We start from the raw sequence: 12,901 nt of genomic DNA on the forward strand, positions 1-12,901 counted from the left end.
GATCAGACTTGTGACCAAATCCCAGGCCTCTCCCTCTAAGGTGAGAGGCTTAGCTGTCCTCTGAGATACTTTATATTCTGAAATTTCATGTAAGGGAACATTTGAAAAAGCTTCTGCAGCCTTTTAAATGGACCCTCTGGTGGGGGAGGGTGTATAACTCAGTAGGATGACAACTCGGTGTTTTCCAGCCTTGAGCAGCTGGGTTCTGTCTGGTAAGAGCCAGCCAGAAGGGGCTGGTGAGAGCCGGTGGGGCCAGGGCAAGGCATGGGGAGCTACTCTTGCTGAATAGATACTGAGTTCAGGGCTTTGCAAAGAGGTGAGGGGATGAGCTAAGATCTGGCCTGGGAGAGCTCAAAACCTGGCTGTTTCCCACTGACTTCTGAGCAGGTAGCTAACCTCTCTGGGTTCCATTTCTGTCATCTGTAAAATGGGGTAATAATCCTCAGCCCCGTTGCCAGCTCAGGGCAACCTCTGACCTTGTGTTTCCTCGTCTCATCTGTGTACATTGTTTCACTGGCTTCTTAGATCAACTGTAGATGGAGGGAACCATTAGGCCTCTTGTTACAGGGAGGGAAGTAGAAGCTAAGAGTGCCCAGGACCACAGGGTGGGGTGTGAACCCATAAATGGTCAGCTAAACTCTGTCCAGTCTTTCGGGCCAGGCCTGGGCCCCCTCCCTAAACTTGGCAGCCAGCCTGCCCCCAGGGGGCTATGCCCACGTGGGGTGGGCTGTCTGGGGCCAGGAGAGGCTGTCCTCCCCAGGCACTTTCTCGATGAGGAAACCTGGGCCTGAGAAGGGAAGTGGCTTGCCTGGGGCGCTTGTCTCTGTGGCCCAGCCAATGCAGCCACCAAGAATGGCATGGGTGTGACAAGGAGGAAGTGGCAGCGGGTACAAAGGCTCCTTCTGTACTTGCGCAGTGGGGGCATGGCAGGGCTGGGGCCGGCTTGCCAGCCTGGAGTGTGGCTCACATCCAGGGCCATCCAGCCAAGCAAGCAGGTGGGCCATCCCTGAGCAGAGACCAGAGCCTCCTTCAGATAGAGGCAGGAATACGCTGCTTCTGGCCGGAGCAGCCTGGAACACCTTCTCCTGTAGCCCTGATCTGACCGGTGTGGGGCAAGGGAGGCCAAGAATGGCCACACGGGGTGGATGGCAAGGCCTGGGGTCCCACATCTGGCTTGGGGGAGGTCTCCCCAGGAGGGGGCTGCATCTGCCTGCCACCTGGCACCCCACCCTGGGGTGGATCACCCTAGGTGCCACATGGCGAGGGTGGGGCCTCTGGCTGTTTGCTGGCTCTCCCCTCACATCTGCAGAGCCAGCCGGCCCTTCTCCAGGGCAGCGTTCCTCTGACCCAGCCTGGGCACGGAGCTGGCCTCTAAGAATCCATGGTAACTGGATGACAGCCAGAAACACAGCTTTGGTTTGAGGCAGAGGAAGTCTGAGTAATCATCTTCAAAAGTGGGGTTTTTTCATGTTTTAAAGTGTAACAGAGTTGCTGGACTATTAATGTCTGAACTGGACTGAATGTCTGATGTAGGTTTGGGGACAAACTGTGCGTGTGCTCAGGCACTTCAGTCGTGTCCAGCTCTTTGAGACCCCATGGACTGTCAGCCCGCCAGGCTCCTTTGTCCGTGGGATTCTCCAGGCAAGAACAATGGCGGGGGTAGCCACGCCCTCCTCCAGGGGATCTTCCTGACCCAGCGATTGAACCTGCGTCTCTCATGTCTCCTTCACTGGCAGGTGGCTTCTTTACCACTAGTGTCTCCTGGGAAGCCTGGGGACAAGCTGACCTGCATTCATACCCTAGATTCTGATCTTCACCAGCTGAGGGCACTTAGGCAGTCACTTACCCTCTTCTCCTCCTCATCGCCGTCCTTAACACTCTGCGTGTGTGGTGTTTTTCAATAAGAAGACAGCTGTGCTGTTCTTGGTATCGTGTGTGGCTGGTGGACTCAATAAACGGCTATTTCACCGAGGGCAAAGCCAGAGGCAGGTCTCAGGTGACAGAGGCTGCAGGGGGACACAAGGAGGCGGGAGGCCCTGCCTTCTCGTACCTTCCATGCTGTGGAAATGTCCATCTGAGCCTGTAAACAAGGGGTTGAAAGGGAACCCAGGATACCTACAGGCTGTGGCTAGTTAGGTGCTAGGAGGAAAGGGCAGGGTGGGCCCCTGGAGGGTGGTGAGCCTGCAGGACTGATCGATTAACTGATTGAATGATTAGCTAGTTCGTTTCCTCCAGAGAAGGCGGTGGCACCCCACTCCAGTACTCTTGCCTGGAAAATCCTATGGACGGAGGAGACTGGTAGGCTACGGTCCATGGGGTCGCTAAGAGTGGCATGACTGAGCAGCTTCACTTTCACTTTTCACTTTTATGTATCGGAGAAGGAAATGGCAACCCACTCCAGTGTTCTTGCCTGGAGAATCCCGGGGATAGGGGAGCCTGGTGGGCTGCAGTCTATGGGGCTGCACAGAGTTGGACACGACTGAAGCGACTTAGCAGAAGCAGCAGCAGTAGCAGTTCATTTCCTCAGCAGCTTCCTGAGCCCCACTTTGCCCCACTCTAAGCCCTGGGTTGAAGCCCCGGGGGCAGGTGAGGTGGGGTGGTGGAGGGGGTGCAGGCCAGCCAGGAACAGCCCCCAGGGAGTCCGGCACTTCCTTGGAACAACCTACTCACTGGTGACGGTGGCTCACCCGGCCGAAGCCCCACCTGCTCTGAGTCAGGGCTGGGCCAGATTCTAGAGCCTGCAGAACTTTGGTGACTTGAGCTCCAAGGACCCCGCCTGCAAGGCCCCTCTGCCTGCCACCTCCTCTAGAATGGCCAATGTAGGTTTGGTTTTGCTTCTCTTTCCACACGGGGGGTCTCTGTATGACAGTGGGGTTCCTCTGGGGAATAAGGGCTGGGAGGAAAGAGCAGAGAGTCTGCCGTGGGGCTGGGGTCGGTCAGCCCTCCCCTCCCCGAGAGGCATGGTGGGGTAACAACAGGGCCTGCAAGTCCAAGTCCTCGTCCCGCTCTGCCTATGGGATCTCAGGCGCATCTTCCCCTTGTCTAGGCCTCAGTTTTCCTAAGGACTAGACAAGATGCTTCCTAGTACTGGTGGTCTGTAGTGTCCAGCTCAGAGTGACCCCTCAGAGGGAGAGGGCAGGGGCAGGGAAGGAGCAGAAAGGACCCATCTTCCTCCCTGGCCGCCACTGGATTTTGTCCTGGGGGTCTGGAGGGGCGGGGGTGGGGAGGCTGGGGCAGGAAGCTGTGGTCTGCTGCCTGGTTAGTAGCAAGTGGCCCATGAAAGCTACAGTAGTGGAGCCTGGGGCAGCCACACCAGCCTAGACGCTGGCAGAGAGGCCTGTGGGGGTTGGGGGATGACCACTCTGCCTGGGGCCCTGAGCAGCCAGCCAAGACCCAGGCCCATTGCTCGTCAGCCTGTGGGCAGCTGAGCCTGGTCTCGGGAACTTCTAGGGCTGCTTATGGAGGAGGCATGCACTTGGGATCCTAACCGTCTTGTGGGCCAGCAGATTTTACCGTTCTGAGTTGACTGAAGGTGGGCTGGGCCCAGCATGGGGCCAGCTGGTACACTTTGTGGTCTCTCTGCCTTTCTCTACTGTGTCTGATTTTCCTTGCTACCGCTACTGCTAAGTCACTTCAGTCGTGTCCAACTCTGTGCGACCCCATAGACGGCAGCCCACCAGGCTCCCCCGTCCCTGGGATTCTTCAGGCAAGAACACTGGAGTGGGTTGCCATTTCCTTCTCCAGTGCATGAAAGTGAAAAGTGAAAGTGAAGTCTCTCAATCGTGTCCGACTCTTAGCGACCCCATGGACCGTAGCCTACCAGGCTCCTCTGCCCATGGGATTTTCCAGGCAAGAGAACTGGAGTGGGGTGCCATTGCCTTCTCCGCTGATTTTCCTTAGACCTTGAAAAACAACACCTTCTCTTCCCAGTGCGTGCTAAGTTGCTTCAGTCGTGTCTGACTCTTTGCAACCCCATGGACTCTAGCCTGCCAGGCTCTTCTGTCCCTGGGATCCTCCAGGCAAGAATACTGGAGTCGGTTGCCATTTCTTCCTCCAGGGGATCTTCCCAACCCAGGGACTGAACCCATGTCTCTTATGTCTCCTGCACTGGGAGGTGGGTTCTTTACCACTAGTGCCACCTGGGAAGCCCAGAGCCGGGCTCCAATACCACTTCCTGCAGGAAGCTATCCTTGATTTAGACTTCTCCCCTCCTCTCCGCACATACCCACAACACAGCATTTGAGGGGAGGCATGGGGCAGCGATGGCCAGCTCTTTACTCAAGTGTGTGCGGCCTTGGGAAAGGCCTGCTGATTCACTGAGCTCTGAGACGGGGCTGTGGAGTGTGCATCGGGGAAGTGGGGGCTCCCTTGCCCCCACCTCTGCAGCTCATGATGGGGGATGGTCTGTGGAAATGGAAAACAAAACAGGTAGGTGCTGCCCCTCCGGGCTGGCCCCAGGTGCCTGGCTGAGCACCCTGGGGGTTGGGGTCCTTCCTCAAGAATGGATGGGGGAACAATGGATGGGAGCCAGGCTGAGAGACACAGGAGCCCTGCTCTCAGCACTGTGAGAGCCGGATCCTGACCCTCGACGTTCACCCCACCCAGTGGGTGCAGGAGGATCCCCCTGAGCCCACAGGGTGAGCCCGGCATGGTGTCCAGCACACAGAGGATTGTCAGGGAACAGCAATTGCTATTCTTTGCAGAGGCTGTAGAAGGTGGGACTGAAGGGTGTGGGCCCGAGCCAGACAGCCTGGGTTCAATGCCAGGCCTGCCTCCTTCAGCCTGCATCACCCAGGGTACACCTCACCCATCTGTGCCTCAGTTTTCCCACTTGGCCACCTGAGATAAGAGGGTTCATGAGAAGGCGACAGGGGTGAACGGTGCCAGGCACCCCCTAGGGCTGTCATCACGGGGCCTTGTGGTGGGGGCCCTTCCCCAGGCGATCTTAGGTTAGAGCGTCCTGACTGTGAGCTCTGATCCCCGCAGGGCTCATCTCTACCTGATGCCTCCACAGACAGGGGGGACCCTCTGTGTGCCTGTGTGAAGCCATGTGCTGGACCCCAAGAGCTCATCCTTAGATAGGGGAGATGGAGGCTGATGGTGAAGCCAGGTCCTGGCAGTGGTCAGCGGGGTCCTCGCCAGGCTGCACACAGGGTTCCCCACCGGTGGCCCTCACGTGCCCCTCTGTCCTGTGTCCCAGTGCAGGGACTTCACCGCCCACACGGGCTACGAGGTGTTGCTGCAGCGGCTGCTGGATGGCAGGAAGATGTGCAAGGACGTGGAGGAGCTGCTGAGACAGAGGTGAGCACCGAGAGGGGAGGGAGGTGGCTGAGGCCCCAGGCCAGCCTGGCCGCTGGCAGGCCACCCCTGCTCTAAGCAGTCAGGAGTGCGATTCCCCTGTTTTTCCCGGCCTGGGCCTTCCCCCAAGTGGGCAAATATATCTAATGTCCCATCAGATGTGCTTGAACTCAGCCACGTTTATTTAGAAGGGCCGGAGGCCTAACCATCTCAAGGAGGCATCTGCAGGGCCAGAGCCTACATGGGCAGACCCTGCCACCTGGCTGAGCCCATCTGAGGGTGAGCTTTGGGCAGCAGCTGTGGACAAGACCAGTGCCCGGGTGTTGTCGTTGCAGGGCCCAGGCGGAGGAGCGGTATGGAAAGGAACTGGTGCAGATCGCCCGCAAGGCAGGCGGCCAGACAGAGATCAAGTAAGGGGCCCTGCCTGCCTCCCCAGGCACTTTCTGGGCCTTTCGACAGGGTTCAGGGCTTCCCCGGGGTGGGCTGAGTGGGGAGGGCCAGCGAGGGTCTGAGTGGCTCCCGGGGCAGGGTGGCTGGTGGGCAGCTTTCTTGGGTGCTGGGCACTCTGGGAAAGGTCAGGTTCTTTGTGGAGGTGAAAAGCCTGCAGTCTGAGCTCCCAGGAGACTCCCTGGGCAAGGGGCACAGCCCACACTCCCTGGGGGTCTCCATCCAGTCTTGAGAGCCCTGGCGAGGGGTGACAGGACCCCACTGGCTGCCACACCCCTGCAGCATTGGCTCAGCTCGAGCTTCCAGGAGGGACGTGTGGCCCAGAGGTGGGGTGCCAGCTCCTCACCCGTTGGCCGTGTGACCTTGAAGGGGGCGTTGGTCACTGACACTCGGGGTTTCCGTTTCCTCCTCAGTGAGGGGATGACAGTGCAGCCTTCCTCAGAGGGTGAGGTGCATCCGGGACTGCCCAGGCCTGGCTGGGAGGGCAGTTGCTGCTGGGAAGCCCCCAGGCCAGCGCCTCTGCGTGCAGACTGTGAGAGGGACGCAGGTGCAGAGAGAGTTTCAATTTGAGGGCAGCTAAGGAGAACGTTCTAGCAGTGGTGAGGAAGGGTGGACTCTCCCTGCTGGGTGAGGACTGAGTCAGGCCGAGGGGCAGATAGGACTCCAAGTCCTGGAAAGGCGACTGAGTCCTCCTCCTCCTCCCCAGGAGCCCAGAGACCCGACCCAGCCTGCGGTTGCCATAGCAACCCCTGCCCCCATTCCCCGCCGGGGTCTGGCTCTGCTCAAGGAAAGTGGCCCCAGAGCCTGTCAGCTGCAAAGCCTGGAACCCGGTCCCCTCATTTGAGATGAATAAACAACACTCTCCAGGTCTCCTAAAGACACAGGCGACCCTGCTTCCAACCGGGAACCTGGAGCCAGAGAAGACTCGGGGAGGGCTAGAGGAAGGCTGAAGAGTGGTATGAGCCAGGAGACATGGATGCTCAATGCCCAGGGGTCCTGCCTGGGACCAGAAAGCGTGAACGCAGCTCCAGCAGTAAGAATGTAGGAGCTCTAGTCCCGCTTGGTCTTTATAAGCTGTGTGACTGGGGGCAGGTCACTTAACCTCTCCGAGTTTGGTTCTCATCTGTCCACTCCAGTGGGCTGTTAAATGGCAGGACTGAGGCTGGGTACAGAGGAGGGCATTCCTTACCAGGACACAGTAAGGAAAATGAACGGGGACCTTCTTTGTATTCCCAGGCAGGGGTGGAATCAAGGGAGCATGATCCAGGAGTCCCCATCTGCCTCCTGACCTCCCAGGGCTGCTGGAAAAGGAGAACTTTCCCAGCAAAAGACAAGCCCTCCTGGGGGATATGGAGGGGGTGCTCCAGGCAGGGCCACAGTGGGAGGTCAGGCTGGAAGCAGAAAGTGTGAGGCACACTCAGGGGGCTGTGAGTCACAGGGGACTTAAAACAGGGAAGGAGAAGCCACCAGTGGAGAGAATAAAGTGGAAATGGAGCCGGGTGGGCAGCGGGAAGGGTGGAGAGGAGCACCGTATCTGGCCCTATCTTCAGAACCATGAAGCGGCCAGGGAGAGGCTCTGGGCGGCCCTGACTCCTTGTGTGATTGTAGGAGGCCAGGCGGGACAAGGTCTGCCCTACCCTATATGCTGTGTGACCCTGGAGTGGTCACTCCCCCGCCTCTGAGTCCTGGGTCCTCAGCTGTGGAAAGTCACACTCCTGAGTTCCTCTGGGCAGCCACAGTGTCAAGCAGAGAGCCCTAAGCCACAGTGATACTTGAGAAGCATCGAGGGTCATTACGATCTCATGGGCCCCTCCATGAGTCAGACAGATTGGGGTCACCTGGCTTAGTTTAGCGCTGAGGAGACTGCCTGGCCCGGCTAGATCATTTCCTCTGAGGCCCAGCCCTTCTCTGGCCCAGAGAGCTGGAGGGTAGGGTCCCTGGAGGGAGAGCCTCCCTCTGAGGTGGGAGCACCAGGGTGGAGCTCAGGGTGGAGCTCAGAGTCAGGATCCACCTTGCTGCCTACCACTTAGGAGCTGGAGCGTGGGCTGGCATGGCCAGGCCCCAGGGATCAGCCTCCCCAGCAGCAGGAGAGCCAGGAAAAAAAAACCCACAGGGGCCTCATTGCCCCGCCGCCCAGGCTCCAGAGCAGGCTGGGAGCAGTGCGTGTGAGAACCAGCCCCACCCCGAGTTCCCCAGGGAGCTAGAGTGGCCGGAGGAGCCGGGCAGAGCGGAGGGCACCACCTGGGAGAGGACCGTGGGCAAAGGCTGCAGGCTGGAAAGCTCAGGGCACATTTAGAGCCAGAGAAGCAGCAGGCAGGGGTTGGACTGTCCCCACCCACCTGCTGCTTCCCTTCGGGCCCGGCCCCCTTGCAGCTCCCGGCTCAGCTGATGATGCCCCGTGGGTGCTTAGTCAGTGTTGCTCTGTGAGGTGTGTCCTAAGGCTGGTGAGACCAAAGTCATTGCTTTCTTTAACTATGGGCCAAGCATCCATCATCCATCTAAGTGTGTGCCATGCCCCAAGCTGTGGTGGGGGTATGGGGACTCAAAGGGTTTAAAATAAAGGCCCCCCCCGGTCCTGAATCTGGGGTCTAGCCCACTGGGGGTGACCTCACTCTCCTCCCCAGTCTTTTGCATCAGAACCTTCCTCCAGGGTCTTCTCATGCCCCACCTCCTCCAGGAAGCTCTCCCAGACACTCTGGCCTTGCCTGCCTGTCAGCTTTTTGGTTTAGACCACGTCGCCCTGTTCTATACCAACCTGGAGGGGCTCTCTGTGTGTAGGGTGAGTGGCAACCATGACAACATGGGTTGCTTCCTTGTTGCCATGGAGACTTGTGAGCTTGTGTTGAGGTTGGCACCTGGCAAAGCTGGCTTGGCTATTCCACGTGGGGGCTGGAAGCTCATCCTCCAGGGCCCATCCATCACTCGGGGACGGGGGGAGCCCTGTGCCTCCTCATGGCCAAGCCCCCTGTCTCCCATGGGATGCTCATTCTCAGCCCCTGAGAGGACGAATGGAGGGGGCTGAGGGTGCATAGACTGAACGGGGTGGAGGAGGAGGGCCAAAGCCAAGGGCTTCCGTGACCCCAGAAATAGCCCAGCTAGAGCTGAGAGCGGGGAGCCGTCCAGACTCCCCCACCCCTGCTGCCTGAAGACAGCATTTCGGCGTCATCCCCTGACCTCAGACTGGCCAGAAGGCCTGAGACTCAGCCACATACACTGAGACGAGGTTATTCTGGCCTTTAGGTGACTTTTAGCGCTCACCTCGTTCACACATGAACTCAGCAAGCATCTGCTGGGCAGTGGCAATGAGGACTGGTCCCCAGCTCAGGGAATCCCCACAAGCTCTTTCAGTGCATTTTAAAGAAGCACTAGGTAGGTGCAGGCGGCTACTCAGTATTGCCTGAACCACACATCCAACCCTGCAGAAAGTTCCCCTTGACTCTCCTTCCAACCTTGGGGCCTTTGCTCTAGCTGATGCCCTCATATCTCCCCTGTGAATTCTGCCTGAAATACCGCCTCCCCCAGAAAGCTGTCATCTCCCTCTCTTGCTCATCCTGCCCCGGGTAGGGCACTGAGTGCCACACAAGCTGCAGAAGCTGCACAGGGTAGGGGTTCAGAAAGGGGAATCGAGGCAGGGCTGGGGTCAGTTTCCTGTGCGTCCCTTTGTATTGGGTTGGCCCAAAACTTTTGGATTTTTCCATGTTATGAAATACCCAACTGAATTTTTTGGCCAATCCAACAGTACCTGCAAGCAAGGACAGCCCCCACTTGAATCCTTAAACACTCATGTCCCTGCTTCACCCCCAGATGTCAAGCCTAAGACGCTGTTTTCCTGTCAGAAGGGTTTGTTTTTTTCATCATCTCTCTTCCTCTGAGCTCAGAAAATGAAGGTGTCACTGAAGATACTGCAGTGAGAGAGGGGGCCCTGTTCTTATCACGGCTGCTCTTCCTCTAAGGAGGCCAGCTCACTTGGGCCCCGCCTCCAGCAGGGGAGTGGGGCAGTGAGAGGAGCCCTCTCCTGCGAGCTGGGAGGCAGGAGTCTTGTGGCTGGCAGGGGGCAGGAGTGAGGATGGCAAAGCAGGGGCAGTGAGATTGTGTGGACCACACGGTAGTACAGGAGACACTTTCGCTGGAAATGCAAACTGTCTGAAACAGAATTCTGGGCTGAGTGTCCTGAGAGCCAGGTTGAAAAGGGTGATGGGATGAGTTACATAGGAGGACACGGGACTGACAACAGAGACAGAGGCCTGCACGGGGCTTGCGTCCTTGAACGTGGTAGAGACCCAGCAGAGCCGTTGTTGCTGTTCAGCTGCTCAGTCTGTTCGGCTCTTTGTGAGCCCGTGGACTGCAGCACGCCAGGCCTCCCTGTCCTTCACCATCTTGCGGAGTTTGCTCAAACTCATGTCCACTGCATCAGTGATGCCATCCAGCCATCTCATCCTCTGTCGTCCCCTTCTCCTCCTGCCCTCAATCTCTCCCAGCTTTAGGGCCTTTTCTAATGAGTTGCCTCTTTGCATCAGGTGGCCAAGTATTGGAGCTTCGGCATCAGTCCTTCCAATGAATATTCAGGGTTGATTTCCTTGCAGTCCAATGGACTCTCAAGAGTCTTCTTCAGCACCACAGTTCGAAAGTCTCTGGGAAATCTTGGTGATGATTTCCCTGAGTGGTCTGGAGTTGAGAAAGGCCTTGGGGTTTATTGAGTATTGAGTTTAATGCATTGGGCTGTGATCCTGGGGACAATGAGGAGGAGAACCAAGCATTACCCCTGTTCAACAGACTCTTATTTCAGTGCAGTGATAGACAATGTATCAACCTAAGATGACAATAGGAACAAGTGCTCAGAAGAGACAGAAGGGAGAGCCAGGCAAAGCTGCTGCACACAGGGGATCAGCATGTGCAGAGGCCCTGGCGCAGGGGGAACATGGTATATAAGAGGAACTGGTGAGTGGCCAAGTGACTGTGGGCAAAAAACCAGGATAAGAGACAAGAAGTGAAGCAGGAGGGATGGAGGTGATGGGGCAGGGCCTAGGGTGGTGGCAGTGAGAGGTGGATGGGTAGACTGGGGAGGTGCATAAAAGAAGGTGATGGAGGGAGGGGTGTGCATAACCTGGTAGGTGGTGGTGCCTTTGCTGAGAAGGGAGCTCTGGAGGAGGAGCAGGTTTGTAGGGTGAAGAGCCCAGTTTTGGACACTCTGAGGTGTCTGTGGGATGTGAGGTCCAAAGGGAGGTGAGGACCAGTAGGCTGCAGGCCCTGGCCTCTGGGAGGGGTCTGGGCAGAATGTAGTCATGTTGTGGGTGAGGGACAGGGTGTAGAGAGTTGGCCGTGCTGGGCCTAGAGCGGCTCTAACTGTAAATGGTTCGACTGAGGCAGAAGATGCATGTGTGAGAAAGAAGTGTAACCGCTGGCAAAGTGTCGGTTCTGGCAGAGTCCTGACCTCTCCACCCCCTACCAAGGCAAGTGGGGTGACCATGCCACCACCCCTCCTTCCTCAGGTGAGAAGCAGAAAGCGTCACCACTTGCCAGCTGTGTAGCCACTGTCAGTTTCTTCACCTCTCTGACCCTTGTTTTTCTCATCTGTGAAATGGGGCTAATGATGGTGCCCTCCCTGCCTGGCAGAGTTGCCAGCGTTAAATAATGAGGCCAGCACTGGAATGCACATCAGCAGCACCTGGAAGCTTGTTGAAACAGTGGGCTGGGCCCTGCCTCTGAGCTTCGGCTCCCAGAGGACAGCAGTGGAGCCGGAGAAGCTGTGCTTCTGAGGACTGCCAGGTGCTGCTGCTGCTGCTGGTCAGTTTCCTGAGTCCCCGTGGGAGGAGGGAGCCCCTTATGAAGCCTGCCTTGCAAGGACGGTGAGGAGGTTCTGGCGGGTGGAGTCGGTGGAGTCTTCAGCACACGTGGTGCTTGCTAGTGGTAAAGAACTCGCCTGTTGACGCAGGAGACAAAACAGAACGCGGGTTTGATCCAGGAAGTGAGTTGCCATTTGATCCAGGAAGACCCCCTGGAGGAGGGCATGGCAATCCAGTCCAGGATTCTTGCCTGGAGAATCCCGTGGACAGAGGAGACTGGCGGGCTACAGTCCATAGCGTTGCAAAGAGTCATGCACGACTGAAGCGACATAGCACGCGCGCTCACAGGCACGCAAGGCGGGGGTGGGCAGAGCTGTATCGCTGGGTGTCATGTGGTCATATGGCCACCAGGGGGCAGGCACGCTGCTCTGCACAGGGATGCAGCCAGTGACAGGACGCCTCACCTGGCAAGGTTTGGCGCGTGTGTGTGCGCGCGCATGCGTGTCGCTCAGTCATGTCTCACTCTTTGTGAACCCATGGACCTGTCAGGCTCTTCTGTCCATGGAATTCTCCAGGCAAGAATACTGGAGTGAGTTGCCATTCCCTTCTCCAGGGGATCTTCCTGACCCAGGGATCGAGCCCAGGTCTCCTGAATTGCAGGCAGATTCTTTACCCTCTGAGCCACCATCAGCCTCACTGGCGCTGGCTCCTCGGGTGGCCTGGTGAGCAAGGAGCGGCAGCGTATTTTTGCCTCCTTGGGTAAGGGGCCATGGTCAGGGGCAGAGAATTTTACCCTTGAGAGCAGACAAGCCTCGCTTCAGAGCCAGTCTGCAGCCCCCGCACACCGTCTCTGCGCACTTGGAGACTCGGCGCCCATCAGCCCACAGGGATGTAGGGGGTGACAGGAGGGGAGCCCACTCTATGGGAGCTGCCTCAGGGGGAGGCCTCCAACCCGAAGGTGAATTCAGTGGGCATTTCTGATAAGAGGGGGGTGCATGTGGTAAGGTCTTAGGTGGGGCATTTGGGAGGTACAGCTCAGATCAGGTTCAGGGGCCTGGGGGACCCCCAGAACTGGTCAGGGTGTGCAGATGTGGGCTCAGAGGAGGGTGGCATAATGACAGCAACCCTTACAAAGCATCTACTTTGCACCAGGTCTTAAGAGACCTTTATACATATAAATTCATTTAATCCTCACAACCATTTTTCTTGTGATATCATTATCCCCATTTTACATATGGGAAAATTGAGACATAGAGAGGCTAGGTCATTTGTCTAAGCTCATACAGAGACTGTGTGGCGCAGCTTGGAATGAACCCAGGCATCTGGCTCCAGGGTCTGCTTCTAATGCACTTGGGAGTCAAGGGCAGGAAGCT

General features: G+C 57.6%; 1 protein-coding gene across 2 annotated transcripts in view; it reads left to right on the forward strand.

Annotated features, from left to right (window-relative positions):
* The window catches only part of PSTPIP1 (proline-serine-threonine phosphatase interacting protein 1), a 44,129-nt gene that overhangs the window by 19,126 nt on the left and 12,102 nt on the right, over nt 1–12,901 (forward strand). For both annotated transcript variants that reach the window (XM_052659816.1, XM_052659817.1), the window contains exons 2-3: nt 5,201–5,301; nt 5,634–5,708. In XM_052659816.1, coding sequence (XP_052515776.1) covers nt 5,201–5,301; nt 5,634–5,708 — 176 coding nt within the window. The remainder of the gene's footprint in view (nt 1–5,200; nt 5,302–5,633; nt 5,709–12,901) is intronic.

This window comes from Budorcas taxicolor, chromosome 21, assembly GCF_023091745.1.
Source record: "Budorcas taxicolor isolate Tak-1 chromosome 21, Takin1.1, whole genome shotgun sequence".
In the NCBI taxonomy this organism is placed as follows: domain Eukaryota; kingdom Metazoa; phylum Chordata; class Mammalia; order Artiodactyla; family Bovidae; genus Budorcas; species Budorcas taxicolor.